This window comes from Bombus pyrosoma, linkage group LG12 (assembly GCF_014825855.1).
Source record: "Bombus pyrosoma isolate SC7728 linkage group LG12, ASM1482585v1, whole genome shotgun sequence".
NCBI lineage: Eukaryota > Metazoa > Arthropoda > Insecta > Hymenoptera > Apidae > Bombus > Bombus pyrosoma.
In genome coordinates this window covers 11,148,191-11,174,928 of record NC_057781.1, presented here as the reverse complement: position 1 = coordinate 11,174,928, position 26,738 = coordinate 11,148,191, and the positions used below count along the sequence as shown (strand labels likewise).

The 26,738-nt window shown below is 38.9% G+C and overlaps 1 protein-coding gene across 2 annotated transcripts in view; it reads right to left on the bottom strand.

The window, feature by feature from the left end:
- The window catches only part of LOC122573288 (neural-cadherin), a 239,176-nt gene that overhangs the window by 92,332 nt on the left and 120,106 nt on the right, over nt 1-26,738 (bottom strand). Inside the window, exon 1 of one of the 2 annotated variants that reach the window (XM_043739406.1) lies at nt 865-1,919. The exons of the other annotated variant lie outside the window; for it this stretch is intronic. Coding sequence (XP_043595341.1) covers nt 865-916 — 52 coding nt within the window. The 5' untranslated portion in view covers nt 917-1,919. Of the gene's footprint in view, nt 1-864; nt 1,920-26,738 lie in introns of those variants that run through there. 2 annotated transcript variants of the gene reach the window in all.

The window sequence follows — 26,738 nt, the reverse complement described above, 5'->3', positions numbered from 1 at the left end:
ACACATCGTATCCTTTGAAAATAACAGCGACCTCGATCGATGATTGCACGCGGAAAGGATGGTGGATATCGCTTGTATCGGGAGTGACGTTCGCCAATTGCCTCTGCGGTACTTGGTCGAGCAACGACGTAACGAGAATTTGATCGTCGCCGGATGACCACCGTTTCGTCGGAAATCTTCCACCACTTCTCGCCCCTTTTTCGCCTTCCTTCGTGACGGTTCGTCCTTTGAAGCTTTTGTCGAAAAGTTTGTCCGCTGGCGGGAAACAGATCGCGTTTCAAATATTCCGGGGGACGAATAGAGAAGCATCGAATAGAATGGAGCGGCGGATGAGACGGCTCGCCACGGATATCTCAATTGCTTTCCGAAAAACTCTAACGCTGATGCGAAAGAATTTCTCGAGCGTTCTTCTCGACCGTGAAAACTTTCTTTTCTCTATAGCTTTCGCATCGTGTTAAATATCCCGTTCACCTGTTGGGATACGCGAAGGGGAATCCGTGTTGCGCAACTTGCGAATCGTTCGCACGAATTCGTCCGACACAAAGCTCGTTAATTACAAGACGGGCGATCCTGTAGCGAACTCGCAAAGTCCTCGAGTATCCTAGAACTCGTTGAATTTTCTCAAGATCGAACTAGTCTGACGAGTTCGTGATGCGAAATCCTGATAGATAGTATTGGAAGAAACAAACCCTTCGTATCTTTTTATCGCCAGACTTACTTTACCGCGACTCTTCCCCGGTTCTATCCTTATCTCATTTCCCCTGTTCTTTCGGCTTGGTTTCGCGAGCGTGTCGTACGTGATCTTATCGTGTAAAAGACAAATAACGATTATCAACGATATTGAAAGCGTGTCACTCGACGTACCTAAATAGGTGCTGTTGGTAATAACCCAGAAGAGTTTTAGCGGATCAACCATTAAACCACGTTCATCACATAAACAACACGTTCCAATGGAGAAGCGTAGCCGGCTGCCGTGGCTGCTCAACCACAGGACACCGTAACCGCTTAATGCGTCGACACACACAATGTCCCTGAATATTCTGGATACTTGTCTTCGAGGTCCACCAGTCGTGCGATAAATCGATTCACGAATAACGATCACCGTGTTGTTAAACAACAAAATTGAGTAAACCGTACACCGTAAGTTACCAACGAACCAACAAGCAAAAGGAACAAATGAAACAAACTGCAGGCAGAAAAATAATCACGGTAGTAAACGCGAATTTTCAATCACCACTCTCTTCTTCTTCGACCAAAGGAATTCCGATCGGATTTGTCGATTCTTCTTCACAGTGTCCTGCAACGATTCCTTTAGACAGAAGGACCGTGGTGATCTCTCTCTTCCTCCCTCTCTCCCTCTCTCTCTTTCTCTATATCGCGACGCGTCGTCCCGAATCGGACCGGCACTGACGTTTCGGTACGTTCCGCACGACGCCTGTCATCGACATGTTTTTATCTCGCGGTATATTTCGTCCGGTGCGAGAGAGCGAGCCAGTTGCGCGGCTGTGGTTGTCCGAGCGCCGAACGAAAGTGGAAGGAGTAGAGCGAGTGAGTAGAGAGGGTGAGAGATGGTGGTGGTAGCGACGGCGTGGAGAACGGAGCACAGCGTGAGAGAAGGTGATTGTCGGCGTCGGCGTCGGCGTCGGCGTCGACGGCGCGGCTGCTGGATTGTACGCGAGAGTCGAACGCGGTGTGTATGTACCACGAGCACGGACTAAGGGTACGGAACGAGTCACGAGGGTACAGTACCCGAGTACGCGGTACCACCAGGCCAGTAGATATACGGAGGCCGTAGCTCCGAGCTCAGATTTGCGCAGCCGCGGCAAATCAGTCGGCGGCGCACAATCCACGCTCAGTCAATACACTGTGTCACCGCGTACGAAACGTGGAATCGTTGGAACGCGGTTCATAGTCTATGGGACGTGTGGCACTGCGATGTTCACGAATACGACGCCCGGTACATCGTCGTTCCCGTTGATACGCGCCAACGCAACACCAAGACTACCAACGGCGACGTGATCGCTGCGTTTGCACAGACCGCCTATCCCAAACCGCGACTCTCGCCTTTTTAAACGACTACGCGCGTCTTTTCGCCTCTTTCGCGCATTTTCATTCGCTCGCTTTTACGTCCGAAACCGTGCCGCGTCGCTGATTTATCGTTTTCGTATGGTCCGGCTATTCGGTTTTTTATTTTGCAATAGTGCGATTAGTTGATTCTGTGGAGCACGGTTCGAGTATCTCGATCGCGATTCAATTTCCGTAGTGGCGAATTCAGAAGCTGCCGGGGAGGCGGAAACTGTGTAAAACTACATAGGTACAACTTTGAAACTACCTTTACAGGATTAAAAATTTGCGACACTGTAGCCTGGATAATTCAATCGACATTAATTGTATGCCTAACAAGTTTTTTTAAAATGTGACATAATATTTTTATATTTTATTATTCTTGAAAGCAAAGAAGGACGGCACAGCCCCTATTCGTTCTGGATCCATCGTTGAATTTTGACTTCGCGTCGAAGAGGTAGTTCCACGGCCAATGTTTCCCTTTGTATTCTTTAGGCTTTCGACGATATTCGGGATAGCCTCATAGAGAACAGCACTTCATTGGAATATACGCGATGAAAAAACAACGGAGCTTATTTGATAGTCATCTTTATCGTTCTACAATTTTGTTACACGCAATATTCAAGATTCTCGACGTTTCTATTCTCCAGCCATTTCACTATACGAAAACACTTATCTTCTTCGCGATTTAGAGTTTCAATGGCAACAACGGTATATTTTAAACGCGTCTAATGGCAGGAAAGACAAATGCCCGTTCGCTTTATCGATGTTTGTAACAATAGAAGAGATACAATAGGAAAACAAGCAAGGTAATAGCGGGCTGATGGACTTCCATATACCTAATAAAACGTATTTTAATGGACCTTTGTACGAGTTTGTAATTGCGTTCCTTCGAAGGACTTCAAGCTCCAATAGAAATTCCTATTAAACAGCTATATACACGTAGCTACTTCGTTTTCCTTTCGCTGATAAGACTACATTAATAGACTACATTCGCTGAAAGCAATTAATACACGGTTGCAAAATTTTCTACAGAATATTCTACCAATCGTGATGGACGATCTTCCGTTCAAAATATATCCGTAAAATGTATTGAGATTATAGTGACTGCTGTGACATTTTAAAACCTATTTAACGTAAAGGAATACTTGGTTTCAAAATCTTCGATTTACGAATCGGTGTTAAATGCGCTTACTGACTTGAGGAACGATCGTGTATTTCGTACTTCCAAGTTTCATCCGTTTCTCGTCAATTCTTTCAGCCTTTACGACTTCTCTTTTTCCTAATTGGTCGCGTACATTTCTTGCCAATACTTTTTCCACATTTATACAGATCGTTACACCACCGCCGGTTCAAAACTTTGATACGAATTATCGATAGAGACGAAACTCTCGGCAAACAAACGTTCGAAAGCTCTCTGTGGTGGAACATTTTACATAGATTTGCAACAAAGATCGTAATTAAAATTTCTTTCGATATTAATACCGGCGATAAAAATGTTTCCAGCAAACTGTTGACAAATATATACTCAATAATGATACGAAAAATTGTATTGCTACGCTTTTACTTATACAGTTATTTCAACAAACGTGGAGAATTGCCTTTTATAAATAAATGTCTAATTATTTCCCCGTTATTTACAATTCATTTTACGTTCTTCTCAATATGAATATGTGACACGGCAATCTGTAAGGATCGAACATACGTACAGTAACTATCCAAGAAACTTCACTGCTACGTTTTCATTCATACGACAAATCCAAACTTTTAACCAACGGTGCAACCGCAATATCGAGGAATTAAAGTCTCGTACAGCCAGACCGCTCCCCTATCAGCATCTTATTCGTCGTCGTTCTACTTCCTTGACGATGCCAGACAAGATCGTCGAAGCGTATTAGAGTCCGCGTTGTTAGCCAGCTATCGTCTTCCGATTCGATCGAAAGTCGATCGTTGTAGTAACTGAATAAACGTCGCTAGTAGGGCCAGAGTCTATCTATCCACGTCGTTAAACCATCGCCAGGCCTGTTTTACTCGATATCTCGCCATGTTTACGTTCGATTCAATTTTAGTTAGAAATTGAGAAAGTGAGTGTTACGAATGTTGGAATTTTATCATAAAATTTGATCAATGTAATCGTAATAGCCGAGTCAGTGCTAATAAAATATCAAAGTGTTTTCAAATATTATGTAATATATACAATAAATATATATAAAGTTATCGAAGAAGGGATTAGGTTGTGAGCCAGTATACCTACGCGTGTCAGAAACGAAAGTCTGTTCAAGCTGTTTGAAAGAATTAAAATAATTTGTGTAAATACAAATGCGGTTATCTAATCTGAATCCGTTTGAAAAGACTGCAACCAAACTGGATAGAAAACTCGAAGAATTTCATCGAAAGTTTGAATCTGTTTTGGAAAGTATGTTATAGCGCTCGTGAAACCAAATCTCAAGATACGAAAAAGGAAACGCGACAGATAAACGTGTAAAAAAAGTAAAGGATAAAATTGTATTATGTGAAATGTATGAGGTTATGATAACATCGAATACACGGGTGCTTTATTTTCTAATACAACTCTATAGCATCGTTTCCATGGAAGTAAGAATTTTTTAAACGTTTTAATAACTACGTTTCCTAATGTTTCTACTTTTGCTTTTGCTTAAGTTTTCGCAAGTGCCTAAATTTTACGAAATCGCGAATAGACAAACATGGATTTCGTGAGCCGTTGTACTTGGAATATAACGCGGATGACAGTACGCGGCGTGACAGCCGTTGACAGCGAAGACGCCGATGCAGCCGATGAGGAACCGGGTGTTCCGACGCCCTGTTACGTTATCCTGCGAACAATTTCATACACGACCACGAGTCAATGTGTACGGGACACGTAGAATAGCCCTAAGCTATGGTCTGTGATTATCACATAAATCATGGCGAAATGGATTAACCAGCGCGTATTTCGTTGCCAGACATTATGCCTAGTGTTGTTTCGCCTTGTGCGCGGTGCTGTTTCGTGTCGAGTGCTGATCGAACTTCATGTAGAACGCATACTTAAGTCCACTTTGACCACTCCCGAATGCCATAGAATTGATTATTGCGAAGGCAAGACATTGCCTTCGGAGTGAAATTTGCTGAGCTATGGAAATCTTGATCCGTAGCCTGGTATGGCAAAATTGATCGATGCTGGCAATGTTTCGTGAGAAATTTCGATAAGTGAGTTTCTGCATTTCGCGATTTCTTGACAAGTAATGTCTGGAAGATGTAGGCAAATCGAGAGACGTAGTCTGTCGTGTTTAGGATAAGCGAAGATAATGGATAGTACAATGGCTGTAACACGCTGAGGAAAGTATTCGCACGTTTATGTCTATGTCGTATGTGTTTTTCAAAATATCTGAAATCAAAATATAAAAGTATCTTGAAATCTCATTCGCGCAATAATGAAACACGTACGTCATGTATCGATAAAATCCGAAATCCGACCTGAAAATATACACGCAAGTTACAAGATATCTGCGATTATTGCATTCATCTGTTTAACAAACGAACGAATACACGACATAAATAGCAATCTTAAGCAGAAGATAAACGTTAAATATGATCCCATTGAATAGCACGGTTTATTTCGATATAATGGATTACCGGCTCTTTAAATACGTCTCTGATCTCTGCGAAATACGTACCGGGTACTTTGCAATTTATATGTATGTATATTTTCAAATTCGTTTCAAACTTTATCAATATAATCGTGATAGTCGAATCTCATAACAGTACTAATGAAATTTCAAAATGTTCCGTGTAACACGCATAATATATTCGAAAGAGCTATGTACAAGCGTTGGAATACTTTTTGTGTGAAGTCACGAAATATTCGTTTCAAATTCATGATATACGAAGAATATGTTGTTGAACGATAGTACGATGAATATGTTGCTGAACGATAGTACGAAGAATATGTTGTTGAACGATAATGCGAAGAATACGTTGTTGAAGGTTGTAAAGTTCATAGGAATACAATTTTCTATGGATTTTTAACTCTTCTGGACGCACACGTGCAGTCAATGCTACTGTCGTTCTCGATAAACGTTACATCAGTATATAGATTATGGACGTGTATACCGTGAGTTTTATGAAAGGGTGACACATGTAAAAAATCGTCAGTTTTGAAATATTTGCAGAAAATATCTCCAAAAATATTATTTGAAGTAAAACAACGCGTTTTATCTATTTTATAGGACTTTGCCGTTAAAAGCCAAACTAATGCAAAAATGTCAAACTGCTAACCTAAATATATATTTAATCGATATTTTCGTCGCTCAACATTCCGTACAGTACGTACAATTTATTTCAACTCCTATGTTATCTATAGAATGCGTTCATGTTCGGAATATTCGTTGTTCAAAGAATTTTATTAATCGTAATAGTTTCACGCAACTAGACGTCAAAGTATCTAAATAAGGATACCGTCGAAGCAAACGCAACAATTTTAGCTGAAATTTAATCAAACATTGAAGCGGACAGCTCTTAATCGAACCTTATTGTTTCTAATTATCCTCTTTGTACGTAATAAAATCCACAGCGAAAGAAGCGTTTCACGAACGTTGCGAGGCTCGGATGATCACGATATGATGGTTCGAGGATATTTTTAAAACCACGTCTCCGTTATTTGTTGACTCACTCGCGCAAAACCGGTGACCGGTTTAGTTCATTTGGTAAACGAGCGACTGGTCGCTGGCACGACGTAGCTTTCAAGGCTTCGGATTTAGCGATTCTCTTTGTAACCCGGTGCGGCAATTTCGACCGTTTCTAAGAGGATATGTCCGTTGCCGACGCGAAAGTACTTTTGACTGTTCGCCGAGAGAGCTTTCCTCTGTGCGCCTTTTTCGCTTTGTGACGGATGGACTGTTTTCAATGGTATTAAGAATACCACTGCGAGCCACGTTCACTCCGTATAGCCTGCCATGATATTCCGAAGATGACTGGCTAAGGACCTTTATATTTGCGATAATCGTCGTCTTCTGATATCTTTCCAACAACGTGATGCTCTCTTCCTTTACGAAGGTTTTACTACAAAAAGACTTTCCCGCCTTATAAAAGAGTGTAATGCTTTTGATACGTCGCGATTCATTTTATGAATGATCCTCGCCGAAGCTGCTATACTTGAAATGCTTTTACAGTGAAACAGTTTGCACTGACGGTGCTGTATTGGCGATACCTCGTGAAGCGTAGTTGTTCCGATACTTAACCATGCTTCATTGGCACGTTGTTATTATTCAGAAATAGACTTGTTGCGAAAGAAAGCTGCCGCTTGTTAGAACAACTTGTCTCCATCGCCAGGATAAATAGAGATTCGCAATTATACCGTGGTTGAAATTGTTATAAAGTTTCAAAAAATTCCTACAAATAGATCTTTACGCATTCGTGGAATATTTAATCTCGTTGAATAATCCTTTCCATATTTTTTTTTTTTTTTTATTGAAAATATCGAACCGAATAGCGCGATATAACAATTCTGCTTGCTTTCTTTATAATTTATCACGATATCAGATATCGAGCAACCGTTTTATCGCAATGCTAGATTTCGTTCACTGTGACGGGCTACGTTGTTGCAAAATAGTTTCATAAAAATATCGCTCGGTTAAAAGCTTCGAGAACACTTTCAATATGCCCGATAAGCGTTAACGCAAGTCTCCCTCGCAAAAGAAATCGTTCGACGCAACTCTTTTCAATGTCTATATCATAATATTCGATTTTGCAGCTGACTAGCTACCCCTGTTGTAGCTTCCAATTTCGTTCTATACGGTTAGAAAGAGAAAAACGGGAAGAAAAGAAAAACGATGGAAAAAGAAAGGAAGGAAAAAAGTGGGAAAAACCGAATGAAACACTAGCGACATTGGTCTGCGTGTTGTATCGAATACAAACATATTTGTGTAAATCCGTCTGTGTACATTGTAAAATTGCTTTGGAAGCTGCTGTATCACGGCTGAACGTAAACAATACGATTTATGGGTTTTCCTGACGGATAACGATGCTGATTTTAGAACACATTTGTACAAAATCGTTCCCTGTTTCGTGATTATTCGTCGATACGATGAATTACAATCAATCGGTATGCGATGGTTATTGTTTCGTGGAATTCGTTTGCGCGAATTTTCCAACCTATTACAGCGGAACGATTATTCTGAAGGGAAAGTGTTCGATATCGTGCAACAATAGTTAATTTAGATATTACGTAACGCACAATGGTCATTTACGTCTAGGGCTTTAAAGGATCTAAATGGATTTAAGCGATCTATTGTTTCGAAATTGAATAGCGATCTATTATCACAACGAGGAAGTAATATGTTTAGAATCAGTACATTTCGACGAATGGTCGAATTGCGTTAACAAAGTTACTATTAACATTTACGATCAGAGGTGGTTGAAAGCTACTTTCCGTGAAAATTTATATTGTTTAAATATTTAGTCATCCGTAGCGCGTACCACTACCAGTCTCGATAAAGTAGATTAGTAGATAAACACAGATACATAGAGAGGCGGCAAAACGTTTCGCCCGGTATTTCTCGATTTACTGTTTTCTATATATTTCGAAATCGCGACATAAAATTCAATCTACGTAAAAAGGGAGGATAGATTACTTGAACGCTACGTTTAGCGATTTCCAGATTAAAAGCAAAACTCACGTACACGTATCCGTCTTCTCGATTCTAATATCTCAGCTGTGCCCATAAAGGAAGAAACTTCCAATTTCTTCGCCCACTGAAACGATTCTAAATAATACGATTTTCCTCGACCTACTCGAATTACTGAAACACTCTGGCAAAAAGAATCTCTTCCGATGTAAGTAAGTTAACGATAGAAAATTCCTATAAAATTTCCAATAACGAGGCTGACCTGCAACTGCAATCCTTTAATTTTAGCTAGATCGAAATCATTGGCCAGCGTAGGTTGATCGCACGAGGCAACGTCGTTTCGTTTCTGCGCAATGGGAAACGTCATCGCTCAATTTGCTGCGCCACTGATTGTGAGTGCATGATACCGCGGATCGCGGGAATGCGGTTTCCACGTCTGACGACGTTGACGAGAACAACTGCCGACACAATACGAGCCAACTGATCCAAAACTCCATTACGCAACCCCCAGACAATTTCGGGTCGCGTCTACGCCAGTGTTCGCTTCGTTGTGCATCGAAACACCGGCGCAGCAGAATTAGCCATTGTATCGTGATTATCAGACAAATGGTAATCGGATACCGACCCGTAGGATACGATTGCTCGAATAATCGTTCTCTATTTAATCCGAGAACTCCGGGCCCGCTGTTTGTCTGAACGATTTGATTACGTTTAACTACCACTTAGGCAAATAGTATGCCGTTGCCGCCAGCTACAGATTACTTTTCTTTCGAGGTCTTAATCTCGGCTTTGGGCTATCACAGAGTCGCGATAGACTCTGGCGAATCGAACATCGTTCCCAGATCGGAAACTTGAGGAAAAACAACTCGACGATAGCTTTAATTTATCCTTAGAACGATAATCCTAGAACAATCCTCCCTAAGAACAATTTATTCGCTTCTCTCCTTAACGATGAACCTGGTTGCTTCTCTTCTTAAATGGACTGACACGACGAGTCGAAGCTAGTCGAGATGAATTCAATTGCATCTCGAGTCTCGTCGAGGACTGCTCGACATCTAAAAGATAGATTAGACGGTGTCATCTGAGCTACACGAGAACACGGTTTCTTGCTGATCGAGAGATAAGAAGGTTCGAAATGGTAAGGTAGCTTCGTTTGCAGAGGATTAACGTAATAAGAAATTGAAGAGGGCTTTAAGTGGGTTTCTCGCGAGAAGAGCCTAATAAATTGCTGGGTTTAAGACTGTCTCAAAATCGCGTTTTACCGGTGATTATCCGCGATCGTTATATGCTAAGATAATACGATTGCCAACAGATATTGTTCGCGATAAAAGTATCGAAAGTTGACAAGGAATAAGCTTGCAGGAGGTGAAGAAAGAATATCGATAGTTGCTGGGAAAACTAGTAGCGAAAATGGAAAAAATCCGTGCACCTTAACGATCTTTTTAAACAATTAAATAACTTTGATTTTGATAAATTTGCCAACTGAATTAAAATATTCGATCTAATTTGATTTTACCATTCTAGTCGAGGTAGTATAACGTCTTTTAATATATTCGCTGCTATTCACGCGTATGTTACGCATCGTCTAAATTGCGTAAAATTTAGTTCTCAGCTGGCCTTGTTTTTATACTATATTTCAATGAAGAGAAGAGAAAGGCGAACAAAACGGCAAGCAGTTGCATTAAGACAAGTATGTTTGTTAATGGACAAATTGTAATAGCAACAAACGTTTTGACGCAGATCTTATCGGAAGGAAAAATTATTTCCAGTAGTTTACACGAAAGTATCGATTTGCGAAGGATTTCATACATATATACGTATACGTACTATGTACAATATATCTACGAGAGGTACACACAGTAGTTCTATGTAGAGTAATCATAAGATTGTTCATTTCAACGTAAATTGACCGTTCGCTGTGAATGGAGCTGCTTGAGTATTCTCTTAAGTGAACTGGAATTAATATGGAAACTAATGTTTCGATTGAACGTCAGGCATTGAAAGTGCTAAAGTGCTACGTATTACTTGTCAAACGATTTAATTACTCCGCGAGGTTGCTCCGCAATGAATCACGAAACTTCATCAAGAAATGGCATTAATCTTAAAACTACGCAGCCAGCGCGTTAAGCTTATACTTACAATGCTACGAACTTTCTCCATTCTCGTAGCATAGACTAAGTTAGCAAGTCAAGGTTTTTTTAATAAATAATAATAATCGTACAACGTGTGTGGAATGTCAAACGCTTCACGAATACTCTTTATGTAAAAAATGACGCTTAAAAATTACAAATGACTTGTTTATTCAGTTCTTTCTTATTCATAGGCACGTAACTGTCGATGTTAAGAGACCGCAATATACCGAATTATCAAGAAATGATATCCAGCGTCATACTTTCTTCGCGAGACGGCGCAACTATGACGAAAATCGATAAACGCTTGTCAAAACATTCGTGCTTTTGCAAAGTTTAACCGTACGACACGATTTATACATAAGGTAAGCGGCAGCTGCGCTATCTTTCATTCTCCTAAACGTCCAAATTTCTATTTCGCGCGTCAGACAAATCCCTATCTTTGACAACGACGTCGTTGAAAGCAGATGCAGGTGCAACTTTTCCACCAACTCCAGGCAATTTTAGCCACCCCGTTGGAAACGCTTCGCCATGGCCTTGCGCTGAGGTGTTCAAGCAGCTTGCAACGACCCACACCTATAGACGAAACACATTTTTCCACGCGCGTTTTCGTCCAAGCGTCGAGGGATTTGTATCCCGGTCCGAGGCTCTCCGCCTCGCTCGGTAATGCGAGTACCACGAATAATAATACGCAAGTTCGGAAGACGCGCACGTGTTCGGAATAGCACACAACCGAGTCGGCTGTTAAACCGCCCCGACCAATTGCCAAATAATTTTACGTACAACCACGATGACCTATATAAGGTCAGCAAAAGGGAACCAACTTGATCGATGCGACGGAGCACCGATTCCTCGTCACGACCCACGAAGAGATTTCGCGTAAACGAAACGCTGAATGTTCCAATGTCCCTCCGATATCCAGACCGTCCTGGTTTTACAGTTAGCTGATTTTATGTCGATACAATACAAGCGAAACTTAGTTTATTTAAAGGACATTTGGTCGCGTGTATTTTTCAGAGTAGCGGAAAATAGCGGCGAACGTTTGAATCGTGGTTTGGTTAATCGGTCACTGAAATTTGCTGGACAAACTGCTTTAACTCTCCGAACAAATATAGATTAACAGCGGGGATAAAAGACGAAGGTTACTCTGTGCTACCGGCTCAGATACTTTCCTGAGTAATGTGTGCTTTAGCCCGGGGTTATGGGACTACAGCGCCGTTGAAAGTGGTAAATAAAAGCTTTCGATTCTAAGCTTGTTCCGTCCCGTTCGCGTATTTCTTACGCGATACCGTTGCCTGGTGGAAATGGTCAACGATTACATTACCATATATAATATTAATATCCGTGCGTTGGAAAGAAATTCTGTTTTATTACGTCAGTGGCCGACTCTGTAGAGGAAATAATATCAGACGAAATAAAAGAGAATCATTTGAAATTATATCGTTGTAGACTGAAAACTTGCAAACGATACCGTGCGCTAAATGACGCAGTTAACGAAACTACTCTTTAAAGATCAGATCTTCGAGAAATCGATCTTCCTTTGATTTTAATCCTAAATGAAATAGCATTAAATAAGTTGTATCTAAGTTTTACATGGAACCCGATGTTTCTCATTTCTGATCGTTGAATTCATAACGCGTTATTACGCATTATGTGCTCAATTTTGTTTCCGCGTCCAATCTAATACAATGACATTTGATTAATGGGCATCATTTACATACTGATTCATCATCGCATAGACCCCAATTGAATTATCTGGTAAACTATGGTGAAACGGTAGTTAGACAACGAAATCGGATATCCTTCGAAATCGTATTTAAAGCGAATTCGTTCGACCATTACGTTAATATCATCGTTGTACCAAATTACGAATACTTGTTCTTTCTTTTGTCCTCGTTTTGCCTGCCAAATTATGTATCGCGCGATACTCTATTCGACATTTTGTAATTAATCGCGTTTTCCAACAATTTGGTTATTCACTCGTATAGCAAATAGAACGTGAATAATTGATACTAATGAATAGATACAATTTATCGATAACAATTTGAGTATAAAGTTAAATAATTCTTCGTCTGGTATACGTACATGTTACAGTCGGACCCTCGTAATCGATCGATATCTGATTTAATTATCTAAAACTGGTTTTATCGAAAGTTTTCCCTCGATAATCAAGCGTCCATTAGTTAATTCTGGAAAATTGTAAATACGAGCAGTAATGGAACTATCGTTCGTAAGGAAACAGAACGAGATTGGTAATCGAGATTAAAAGTCGCTTTTATCCGCTGCATCTCGTTTATTTTAAGCTTCGCTGTGCACTTGCAAGCATTCAAGGTACACTTCAAACACTGGCTGTGCAACTATTTGCCCGTAAACGGTTTCTTCGAACCTGTACTTGATACATACACTTACTAGTGCAAAGTCGAGGATGGAATCAAACATTTAGATATTTGAGTTATAACACTTCGGAGAAAGCGGTTGCGCGTTCTACTCGTCGCTTCTATGTGCATTGTTACAAATGTTACGAATTGTCTATCGTGTCTGCACATCACTGCGCGCTGGTAGACTGTTAGTTGTCCGCTTGATAAATGTAGTTGGGAGGAGACAGCAGTCATTGGCGAAATTGGATACATACGCGTGTTACCCGTGTGATTTAGTCCGTTCGTAGCTCAGCGTTCCAATTGGTTCAATGTCATCGTATTCAGATTCACCGTATGTTAAAGTCTACTTTATCAAACGACTGATAATTTTGAGAAATCTCCCGAGTTCGATGAACTTTTCGCGAATATTTATATTCAGCTTTTTACAGGTTGGAATTAATTAATAAAACCACGGCTTTCAGATAACACAGTAAGACGACATTTTTTTAAATCGAGTAATGATTTCTCAAAGGAATTACATCAGCGAATTATTAGCTGATATCTCGCGTTAAATCACTCTATCGCAGATTTGAGGTGAGAAAATGGAAGAATCCGAGAAGTTAGGCGATAGGTAGAACGTAGACGTAAATTAAGAGATCGAGGATGTCAGGTTTGATTTCATTGAAAGATAGTAACTTTCTTGTGGAATTATGTTGCGTGAAAACATTAAAGGCGACGTTAAAACGTGATATGGACCAAAATAAATTTAATGGATTTAACGAAGACCATGAAGAGAGATTCCAGAACGCCTAATACCATCTCGGAATCTACCGCCGGTGAATGTAACATACTCGACCAGTATTTGAATTCTTCGAGTACCAAATACTATACTCGATGCCGTCAATGCACGCATAAAGTTTCTCTAGGACTAGAAAAGTCGTACTTCGCGTGATACAGAGTGAATTTCGCGTTTTCCACATAGCACGAAGGCATTTTCAATTAAAACTAATTTTAATTAATTCCTAGCGTTCCTCGTGTGCTAAAGTTCGGATGATTATAATCCTGTTTGTTCGCTGAACGCTGACTGCAATGATATCCTTAAGAATTATACTGCGCGAGAAAAGGAAGGTACGCGTCTAGGCAGAAGCAACGAGGTGTCTCACAAAACCCATAAATTCCGTTCCGCTGTAGGTACGGTTGATACCGTAAAATATGCTTTCCAAGCATAAAATACTATGCAATAAATTGCTTGGTTCGACATTCATACTAAACAAACTTCTTGGCGACGAATGGAGGGTCGTTCCTCGGCTTACAATGGAAATCGTAAAAAGCACTATGTCAGAAATGTTTCGTTGCTCGAGCGTAAAAAATGAAGGCTTTCCCGCGGTTCCAGATAAAAAATTGCACTGCACCGCAATGCAACAAAAGATAATGTTTATGAAATTTACGACTTAAAACGTTATTTTACGTTAGTGTCCATTTATCCTGTCTATTTGCTGTATTACCTGTCACAGTTACTCCACCAACCGTGCGAATAAGCATGCGTACGTGCAGCTCTATTCCAAGAGAAACATCAATGACAATAATTTACGAAAAATAGCGAACCAACAGATTTTACATCACAATGATTCTCATTTAACGAAATATTTGTTTCTATTACAAGGGATAGACAACGATATTGTTAGCGCGTATGATTCTTTCTTGCAATAACGAACATTGTTTTAATTGTATTATCAATTCGAAACTGTACGTGTCGTAAATTGAAATTATTTAATAAATGTTCATCGGTTATTCTTGATATTGTTCGAGTAATTAATAATTACGAATCAGTTCGAATAACATATGTTAAATAATACGAATATCGACGATTCCAAGTGCTGAACTTTTTGACTCAGCCCTTTTGCCAGAGGCTTCATCATCCTCCCCTGCATAGCCGGATTCTTCTAGAAAACACTTATCGCTCTACCCAGTTTCCACGTACCATCGGGCATCGTGCACATGATCCTCGGCTGCGGATTGTGAGGCATCAGAAGCTCCCATATCGGCACCCCGAAACTATGGCGAAAATATATCCGTGGTATTCCTTAAAAGTATCGCCACTCAAAATTGCTATCTAGTCCAAACCCTAGACGAAACATTTATGGCTTGGGCTATCGGTCATGCAATACTTTTGGAAACGAATCGAAATATACAGGAGCCTGCGTTTCCATATACATACATACGTATGATATTATTTTACGATCGATGATCACAACTGTTTGATTTTCTTTGTATTACTTCTGTTCTGTAAATTACGTTGTATCGTAGGGAGCGTAGTGTTTGTTAAAGAAAGCTATTTCAGAACAGTCGCCTATACCGTGGACATAGTTGCCGAGAATTCTTCTAAGCAGGCTTATTTTTTCCCTGTGGAACGAAGACCTAGTTACCGAGAGCATCTTTCGAGGACGAAGTAAGCTTCTTTCACTTTTTACATGAAAATGAGAAAAAAGGGTAAAAAAAAGCATCGAGAAAATCATAAAGGAAACGCAGTATAATTTGCACGGATGATATTACCAGCGTTGTGAGACTATACAATCGATCATTTCTAAAAAAAAAAAGTCTTGAAGAAGAACGGGACAAAAGGATGAAATTGGATCATGACGATACTTTATTCTCGTATCGAAAAAAAAAAAAAAAAAAAAATGGATGTCCAAATAACGGAGAAACGTTCTACCATAGTTAGGCTCGCGTTATCACGAAGTCGACAAGCCACAAACTATACATTTTACTGCGTGGAATTCGGTTAATTTCAGGAAAGTTTTAGCGAATTCGGCTGGCGGCCATGACGAAGATATGTGAAACATGAATTAGAAAAGTTAATCCAATGGAAAACGAGCATGTAGATATTGTTAATAGTTGCTAGCTGATCCGTTAATTGTAATCGTTTTTAGCATCGAACGAGCCGTTTTCTGCGACGAATGTTCAATACGTAATACAAAGTGGTAATTAGAGTTGTTGCAATCACTTTCTGTTGATATTTTCGTGCTCTTGATTTTATGAGACAAATACGAGTACGAAGCAAATACTTGTACAATACGAAGCGCGAAATTGTCAGTAAATACAAGATATTTTATATGCAAACATAAATCAGCCTATGATACTTGCGCATATCGTGTTACTAGTGCATATGTTATCGTTGAAAAGTTGCAGAAGTTGTAAATTCTATTCCATCGCCCATTTTTTTTAACATTCAAAATAAGATGATCCTACGATCTTCTTGCCGGCTGCAATTTGTAGCGAAGCTTCTCTAAAGTATCAAGCTATAAACCCTGCTTCTACAAACCAAACATGTTACGAACTTTCAAAGTTCACGGTAACACCGAGAAAGTTGTGTAACCCTGATTACACAACTTGAGTTGTATTTGCCATTGCAGCTGAGATACGGTAAATAAATCGTCGATTTAAAAAAAAAAAGTCCAAATCGTACGACCGATATTGTTCTCGTATTTTATAACACTTTTCCTCGATATTGATAGAGCAACAACAAACAACTCGCTACAGTATAGCAGACAGTATTTGTACACCAAATCACCAGATCATGTATGTACAAGTGTCAAAATAATTTACTTTTAGCTTTTAGACTAATTGTTCGACAGAGCTCAACTAAGAGTCCGACGCAATTAAATGGAAGAGTAATTTCATTTTCTTATTTATGCTAGGAATTTTCGAATTTTCACATCGTTTACTATTTCGACTCTTCCATTAACAAGGGACAGTTTGCGTTATTTATATGAAGAAGAAGAAACAAGGGAACGAAGAAAAAGCAGTGAATGCGAAAAAAGAGAGGTCGATTAGCGCTTATCTTGACACAAGAATGCGGTGTTAATTGCGACCGGACAGAGAAGAAACGCGCGTTAACCAACAACGTTCCGAAGCATCTCGAGTTTCGCAGAGTTGAAAGTTGGCGCGAGAAGCGATGGGAGTTGGTAAGAGCGATCAGGATCAAAGATTTCTCGCTTGGAAATCGAATTTCACTGGGTGTACAGCAAAGTTACTTGGCTTGAAAGTCGCGCGCGCATGGAACAAGCAATGACAAACTGGCTGAACCGAAAAATCGCCTGCAACTTTCGCGACGTAACTCACCGGATAAGTCCGCGGCCCATCGAATCTGGTAAAATGGGTCGGGTGAACAAATAGCCGAAAGCATTTCTCCTCTTCACGTTAGTGGTCACCGTCGTCTTTCGTTCTTACATTCCGACGTTTCCCGAAATGTTTCGCGTTTCGGATCGATCGATCGTTTGGAAACCTTTTCATCGACTGTGAGCTGTGATAGCGTGCGAACAGGAACATGGTGCGACCTTTTACGGAGAATGAATGAGTTTTGGATGTCGGAGATGCATGGGAGAATCGAGTGTCTGAGATTAGGGAACATAAATAGTTTGAATCGTTTCAAGTCATAGCTTATTATAATCTTATGATTAGAGGCAATAAGTCGCTAAAGTATTTGCAAAAACATTTTCGCGTAACGCAGGTAACTTTGAAACAGCCTCTGTCCAGCTTAAATCATGCTAATCTTAAGTATTACCTAGGAACGTAATTTCGAACGTTCCAAATTCATAACTCGCGTTCCTTTGAAGATGGTAGGTTTGAAAATTGGCTTAATTTCTCGCGTGAAATAATTATGAAACTGACGAAATCTTATAAGGAGTTTCATTCGCAAATGGTATGAACGCGTAAAAAGGAAGTCCAGCGGTCTCTATGGAAACACGTCCCTCGGAAAGAATAATTCCACAGCTTGGAAAGAATTAAAAGACAAAGCGTTTCCTCGTTGATCCTCGAAAACAACGACCAAGCTGTTCTCTGGACAACCTCGTTAAGAATATATGGTTTTATTTGATATTTTCCGTTCGTATTTTTCTTTTAATTCTTTTCTCCTATTCTGTTGCGTTTCTGTTTTGTGCGAGGTTAACTCGCAACGGTTGCTTCAATTTTCATTTCTGTCCCTTTGTGATGCCGTAACTGACTCGTTACAGCAATATCGTGCCGGAACGAGGATAGAAGCCACGTCGCGGGGGGGGAGGCTTGTTTTATTTGTAACAAAGTGGCGAACGATACCGGCAGACAACGTTTACAGACGTCGACGTTGATGTACACTAACCAGCATACAACCAATGCAAATTAACACATGTCATACCGACTCTGTACAAATACACTGATATGTTGCACAATGACAGCAACACAATGGCATCGAGTCAGTTTTTCATTGTAACAACGTCAAAACAATTGGAATTTTTGGGAGGATTACTTTGTCTCCTCTTCAATGCCACGTGTCTAAAAAAAATATATGTTTTTGTTTAATGTTGTGGAAAATTCCAATAACTGAATAAAGAAATTGGAAAAATGTCAACGCGTTCGTTTGCGTACACGTAATTTAACAAATATTATTCAAGGAAATAAAGGATATCACGATGGCAAACCTGTAAATGTTACAAATTACCGTAAATTTTTCATTTTAGCAATTTTATGAATTAATCTACGCGTGTACACAAATGATCCACACGTTAAATTCTTTGATCCGATCTTATAACAAGCTTCGGTATATTGATCTCTTTGATAACAATTTTCCCATTGATGTTCAGCCGATAACAGATATTTAACACGCGTGAACATAAATTTTCAGGGGCCGACGCACTCCCTGCAAGAGAAGGCGAAAGCTTTTCTCGAATCGCTTTTTACAGTGTGGAACGTGTATGAAGAAAGAATTCAATTTTATGAACAAGAGGAATTAAAAAGTAAATGCCACCCTTAGAAAGAAAGCTTAACGGAAAATGTAGAAAATGTGTAGTAGCACCTTCGATATCTGACAAGTTGATAGAAAAGCAGGGTCGTGCCAACTATTAATCTCAATCGAGTTTCGACGTTTTTATTTATACGGCATGAAACGCGAATCGAGTGCAGGGGGTTAAAGCGGCGATAGTCAAAGAAGAACAGTTACTCCGAAACGAGACTACGACGTCTGCGACTCTATTTCCGGACGTTGAAGAGAAACGAGCAACTTTTACCGAACGAAACGGTATTCGTATTTTCCTCTTTACTTTACACTGGCCGGAGACTAAATTTCAATTTCCCGAAGAACTCTTGTAATTACACGGTGGACCGTTTATTTGTACAAACGGCGAAAGCGTGCAGATCCATCTCGCAAAACGCGACTCTGTTAACTTTATTCCCAGCTTCCATGTCCCATCTTCGTGTGTGTACGTACTATATACACACGTGTGCATAGGTGAAAAGAAGTAAAAGTTTCTAGCGGTGTCTTTCACCGCGGCAACTTCGAGCTTTTGTGACCAAGTTCAGCATCGTTTGACTGCGATATTCTCTGGACGCGACGCGACGCCGACGTAACGATAGCTCTACGAAAAGTTATTATTCCGAATTACACGGCTCTCGTGAACCTCTGGCTAACGTGTAAAAATGTGGAGAAAAATGAAAGGAAAGAAAAGGAAAGAAAAGGAAGAAGAGATTCGAGATGTTCTTTCTGAATGGAAGGAAAGGGAAATTGAAGAATTTTGGACGATGGAAGAGAATACGTAAGAGAGATTAAAATGTGAATACTTAATTTTATCAGAAACGTTAGCAGAGATTAAAATGTTGAAATTATGATTTTGATGATTGAATAGATTTTTCCTAAGACGCTACTTATCACGGAGTTGCAATAATTTCGAATCGAACGTATTGAACGTGTCTAAGGTTTCGAGCGATTTTGATAGATATAATTTCGCTGGAGAAGTATAGCTGTAGGCGAGAGATTGAAAATGTGGAACTTTTCAATTTTCTGCCAGCATGATATTCTTAGTCTTCGCTACGCTTTTTCATATTGGATTAGCGAGTCTTAATTAAAGTATATAAGCCGGGTTTTGCGTCACAGCCAGTAAATTCTCAAGGGACGTTTTAACCGCGAAAGTTTAAACCTGATAGTACTCTTATCTACTAGCTAATGTATTAATTCCAGGAATGTAAATAAATGGAACAAGCAACGGACTTTGTGATTCAGTTCCGACTAAAGCTTGCAGTCTATCAACTGATTTCACAGAACTGTTACAATATCTCTGACAAATTACCTTTTTCCCATTTTCATTTGTACAATTGAATAAATTGTGTTATATAAAATTCCTTTTCGTTACGATACAAATCTATCCGATACGAATATTTCACTCTTCTCTTCATCGATTGATAATACATCAAAAATGGCAAAATTATCCCTAACGACAAACTCTACTACTCTTAAATTACAATAAAAAAAAGGGGGGGGAGGGTAAATTCACGAATCGATAATGTATTTAGACAACAAGGAGAAACAATTTCGTCCGCAAAACGAGGAGAAACGCTGATAATAGGAAAACGTTGTTTACCTCGTTTTCGGTGGCGAGAAATAAAAGTTCCTCCCTTATTCGAGGGAACCTGTTAATCCGGTTACACGATCCCAGCTTCGATAAACGCGTTAAAAGTGCTAACGTGCCGACAGGATAAGCAGCTAAGAACCACTGCTGTATGACCGGCCCAGGAGAACTTGGCACACGGAAATTTTCGAATCTAAATTTCCCTGCTGTTGCTTGTCCAGCGGAGATTATAGCGTCGTGGTATTATCGTCGTCGGCTTTGCAGCTGCGATTCACAAGTGGAAACTCACAGCTTTTCGTTCAAGACGTCGCGGAACTTTGTCTTCTGCTTACTTTCTTTCTCGTCGTATTCGAGATTTTCTCTATCTTCTCTTCCTTCTCTTTTCTCTTATTTATTTCACGGATTTGTTTAACTCACAAGCGACTTCTTTTCGTAAGATTCCTTCCTTTTACGTCTAGGTTTCGCCTCTTCTTTTTTTCTAAAACAATTTCTATTTTACTTTTTTCATCATTTACGAATATATTCCGACGAGCCTGTGTGTACTTTGTTCATCAAATTCGCTGTGACAAAATGTTACAGAAATATAGAGAAGCAACCGTCTGGTGGAAAGATCGAAGATAAACAGTAAGGATAACATCCCTATTCCGCGAAGCGAATAGAAAGTCTCGGAACTTTCGTATATTCTGTTCCTTATCCTTTCAAATTTGTCAATTTCATCCGTACAGAGATAAACTGGGAATTGAAAGGAAACGGATCGTATAGGAAAACTCGGCGGAAGACAACGTCTTCAGCAACCATGTACATTCGTTTCTTTACCCTTTAAAAAGAAGCGATAATACAATTCACGTTCAACAACTACATTGTTACATTTCTATCCGAGGAAGCAGCAGTTGCATGTTCTTTGTTACTCTCTTTACATCGAAGAACGTTATGAAGAAACGGTGTAAAAGAAATGTACTTTTTTTCTTTTTGCAGCACTTTAACAAAGTATTACACAAATAAAGCGTAAAATGAAAAGTGTTTCTCTCACTTACGTAACCGACTTTTCTATTTCATAGAGTATTGCGCTACTCGGCCTCTTCGCTTTATTAACATTTAGTACTTGATTACGACTTTAGACTGCTTTAGACTTTAGACGACTTTAGACTTTCGACTACAGCAATACCTTCCGCTACGGAGAAACATAAAATGAACACTTGCATAAACATTCTTTCGAATTTCAATAATTCTAGTCCTAAAGTCTATGTATAAGATTATAGTTTCGGAGGGTGAAGTACGCGAAGGGAAAGATTTTCGAACGATCCTCTAGGAATTTAATACAACTTTTTATTCATCTAGCGCTAGGGTTTCAACTGTGGAAAAGAATGTTTAACTATGTTGTAATTTTTCCGATATCGACAAGCTAATTAGTTATTCGTAATTGCATACGGTGTTCGGAAAATATCGTTGCGGAGAAGTTATGCGCCTCAGCTGTCAGTTTTCAAAACTGTACGGCAAACGGGGTAAACTCTGTTTATCGCTTATTTGCTTGAAACTTTCAAATTGCAATCATAGTTTGTTGTTACCTGTGTTGTTCCAAATTTATTCGCAAATATATTCGAAATTGTCGATCGCCTGGGCAGCCCAGTTAGCAGAATAAACTATTTTGCGATATATTCATAAAAAGCAAGTAGAACAGAAAGTGTATAAAACATTTCGATGGTATACGATTGACGGAACGAGAAGTATTTCCAATTATATTTTTATAAAATCCAACTAAAAGACAAGTTAATGAACATTGTTTATTTCTATATTCTGACCTGGTATGGTGTTCTGTAGCGAATATCGATAAGAAGCAACTGTTACAAAATATATACAAATTTTATATGGATTATTTTTGCGAACGTAGTATAATCTGTAAATAAACAATAGAGGAGATTATTCTGCTTGATGAGATTATTCACGATGATTACACGCAGGGACGGTTCAAAAATTTTGCGGGGCCTGAATACACGTTCAAATTCTACACTTAAATTTTGCAACCAGGAATTATTTATTTACAAATGCTCTTCCATGTTATATATTTTTTATAAGATGAATATTAAATAATAATACAATCCAATAATGGTAATAAATAATTTTTCTTGCTTTTTTCGACGTCAAATCGTCGATAGCATCGTCAAAATTGATTGAATTTGCTACTTCACTTTCTATTGACAGAATAGCCAGAGATGAAAATCTCTCTTGGCTTATCGATGACCGCAGATAATCTTCGTAGACCGCGGGGCCTCTGAAAACGAGGGGCATCTGAAAACGAGGGGCCTCTGAAAACGAGGGGCCTCTGGAAACGAGGGGCCTCTGGAAACGAGGGGCCTCTGAAAACGAGGGGCCGGGATCCGGTGAACGCGCTGAATCTGCCTTGCGTCGACCCTGGTTACGCGGATTGTCACAAAAATAGAGAGACCCCATGATGCATTAACGATGATTAAATAGTTTGCTCTGTACTACGAGTAAATATAGATTTGAACGAATAAACAAGATTTTACGTTATGCTAGACTGTAATCTCCAGTTAATATTCTATACATATTCTATTTGTTCATTTTGATCTTACATAGTCTTTTAAATATTGAACTGAAAGTAGGAAAAGTAGGAAAAGCGCGCACTTTCCACGTTACAGTGCTCGTCCAGAGCGCTATATTCCTATAAAACTGGCAGTGAAGCCGCAGGAAAAGTTATAGAATCACCTGGTTTAAACTCGGCTGTAACAATGTACGCTAGTGCGAAAATACAGTCAGAAATGGCCGGAAGAGCTGAATGGAGGGTGTGAAACGGAGGGCCATAGAACGTCATTGAGTTAGAGACACCTTAACTCACGAGACAGGCGATGAAACCGCTATTCACTGTTTTAACAAGTTGTTTCCAGGCTTGCTGGATAACGTATAGGCCGTTACAGGACAACGAATGTTCCCCGACAGTTGTCTCCGGAAACTGGCCTTAAGCCACTTGCTCTTCGATCGATTTTTCTTCCGTCCTCTTTACCCGATACGTAGCCGATAGGACAGTTTCCAAAACGTCTGAAGCTCAAACGACGCGATATTCTTCGCGTTTGCAGCGATAGTGTTTGATGAAACGCGTTTTCATTGCGATTCCTTTGCAATTAAGGAACCTATTTCTATGTGTCACTGTGAATTTTTTTTTAATTTTTTAGAAGAATATAGACCAGGTAGATATACCGGAAATCGTTTCGTTTTTCAAAGAGGAACTACTTAGAAGAAACTTCGTTTCCATAATGAGCTATTGATAACATTCTGCCAGTGTTTTCGCGTTAATCATGCAAGGAACTAAAAAGATATGAATCGCATATTATATTATCGATTGTGTAATACGTTGTAGAAATTTAGAAGGATATACAACGCGTTTGTATTTAACATATCTATGAAATGACGAAATGTTTGACAAATTTTTCAAATGATTTATGCATGTACGTGTTTTTCGTGTGAAACGTTAAAGATTCAGCGTGAATAATTGAGATTTATTAATATTCATTTCTGTCCGTTCCTAATAATATCGATGCAAAATATTTTAACCTATATCTCGTTAAATACAGATTTAACATAAAGAGAGTATTATATTATACAATAGTATATCATTACATTTATAATGTTACATAATTATACTGTAGCATTATATGATAACGTTCGTATCTGTTAACAGATAGAAACGAATTAATTTAATTTATATTTATTTGAACATTTACATGATATCTTTCAATGAAAACATATTAATCAATCTAACTAGCAATTAAAATAATTAAATTTAAACATTCGAAAAATCTCTGAAACACTTATCGAATTTCAGATCAGTTTCTGAGCCACACGTGTAACAGCATTTTCAGGAAAGAAACTTCGACGTGTTCATGAGTAAAATTTCATCATTTAGAGCGTAAGCGAATCAAGAGGATTAAATTTAGAACTATGTATAAGAAGTGCACTCCTAACTAATTCTATCGAAAAAGAGACCCAAAGAAGTGTATCGTAAAGTAAGTAAATGTATTTGAAAATTCATCGAACAACTAGAAATTTCTTTGTAAAAATGTTCCTTTTCTATCTGGCCAACAAAATTGTTTCCGATAATCTTCCTCTATCTATCGATATAAAATTAACTGCCAGAAACTCGATTATACATTCATAAAGGAACAGAGACAGTACTTGTGAAAGATGAACGAGCAGTTTGAGCAGAGAAAATCGCAATGTTAAGATCTTTCAAGAACAAGGCTAGATTTTCTCTACACTTCATAAGATTCAATGACAGGATTAAAATCTGGTCGTAAAGTGGAGCCGCCTCGTAATTTTACTTTTCTGCTTCGTCACGGTGATCCGCCCAAAGGAGCAATACTGTTACGAGTCCTGAAATAACGACGCGACACCGACATCGCCGACAAGATCTCGGATAACGGGACAATAAAATTGCTACATAAAAAAAATACCTTGGCTTTTCGTCCTTTTTAGGCTGTCCGTGTCTGCAGTGCTTTTCGCTTTTCGATGCTTACGTTCTCAATTTTTTGTATGTACATCTGTTCGATACCTTAGGCCTTAGAATATCCCTCTGTGTTTGTCTTTCGAACAGACGACAGAATATTGTTGTTATTATTATTCAGATATTAATGAAAATTATTGTGTTCCAGCGTTTCAACAGACATTTGTCCTCCGACACTTACATTGTCATTTTTTGCATACGTCTCCAAATTTTATATCTTTCGTCGGTGTTCGAACGAATTATTAAATTGTTTATTACTACCTTGTTAAAAATTTACACTGTGGACTTTAGTTGGAATAATAGTTTAAACCATAGAAATTTCTACGATGATCCGATAGAAACATCGTCTTTCATTTAAGAAACGCTCGGTAAATATCAAGTCATAGTGTAATTTATAATAGTAAAATAATCCTAGATACGCATCGTGAATACATATTTTTATAAATACTTGTATTTTACTGGAGTCTAGTATCCTTTAAATAAATAAATACAAGATTAGTTAATAATGCATTTAAAATTTATATTTCGGGTGTTTTTATGTCTTTGCGACATTTTATTATATCTATTGTTTGATACTAAGATATAATGGAATGGATACAAGATAGGTTATTATAATATTACTATCGACAATTTTTTAAATTTTCAATACCGTACCGTGTACAATAATCTAGTCCCGGTGTTCAGAGAATTAAAGTTGCCGTGGTGGGATTACAGTTAATCAACGGAAATATTGCACTTTTTCAATTATTCATTCTTCTCTGTCATTTAATACCTCGGCATATTACGTGGAATAATTAATCTCTTTTTACAAAATAACATCATTGAACAGTCTTCGTAAAAAAAAGAAAAAAAAGGAAAAAGAGATCGAAACGCGAGCACGCACCCAAGAATCGCAAAAACAAACGACTCACTGGTCGTGTAATAACCGTTATGAATAATTATCGCAGTTCCTCGTACGTCGAAATAAACTGTTTGCTAAAAATCGCTCCCTCCATTTTTAATACAGTGCTTCCGAATAAAACTTTCAAAATTTTTATACGTTTCTGACATTATCTGCAACGCTAGCTTCTAGCAGTTTCAAATTTTCGAACGAAAACTAAAGCTTAATGATTAATGGTATTTAATGCCGAATAAATTTCAAATACAAGCGAACGTGGAAACAAATTACCGAAAGGAACCATATTCAAAGAATGGTACAGTTACAACTTGCTATATTTACCACTACGTAATTCTTAATTTCAAGTACGTATATTGTTCTTTAGCTCGTAGCAATACGATAATTGCAACGATATTTTCACAAATAACTGTATTTAGGCTAACAGAATATTTCTTTTTTAACTGGTATTCTTCGTATCTCCTTTATCATATTGCGTTTAATATATCTTCGAGCTTACCAAGTAACGCTGTCGCAAGTGGAATCTTTCTAAATCACGTTAAACTCTGCATGATTTATCGAACGGTCGAACAGACCCCGAACGTAGTGGAACGAGTTGAAATAAAAGAACAGCAGCTGGGAGAAACAGCAGGCATCTAACGAAGCACAAAGCTCTGCGTGTCTGCGTATGAAAAACAACGAGAGTCCAAGCTTCGAGGTATAATCCGTAAAAAGGCGTTTCGCGGAAAAACACGATTTTAATCTGTGCGCAAAACGATGTACAAGAACCACGTTGATG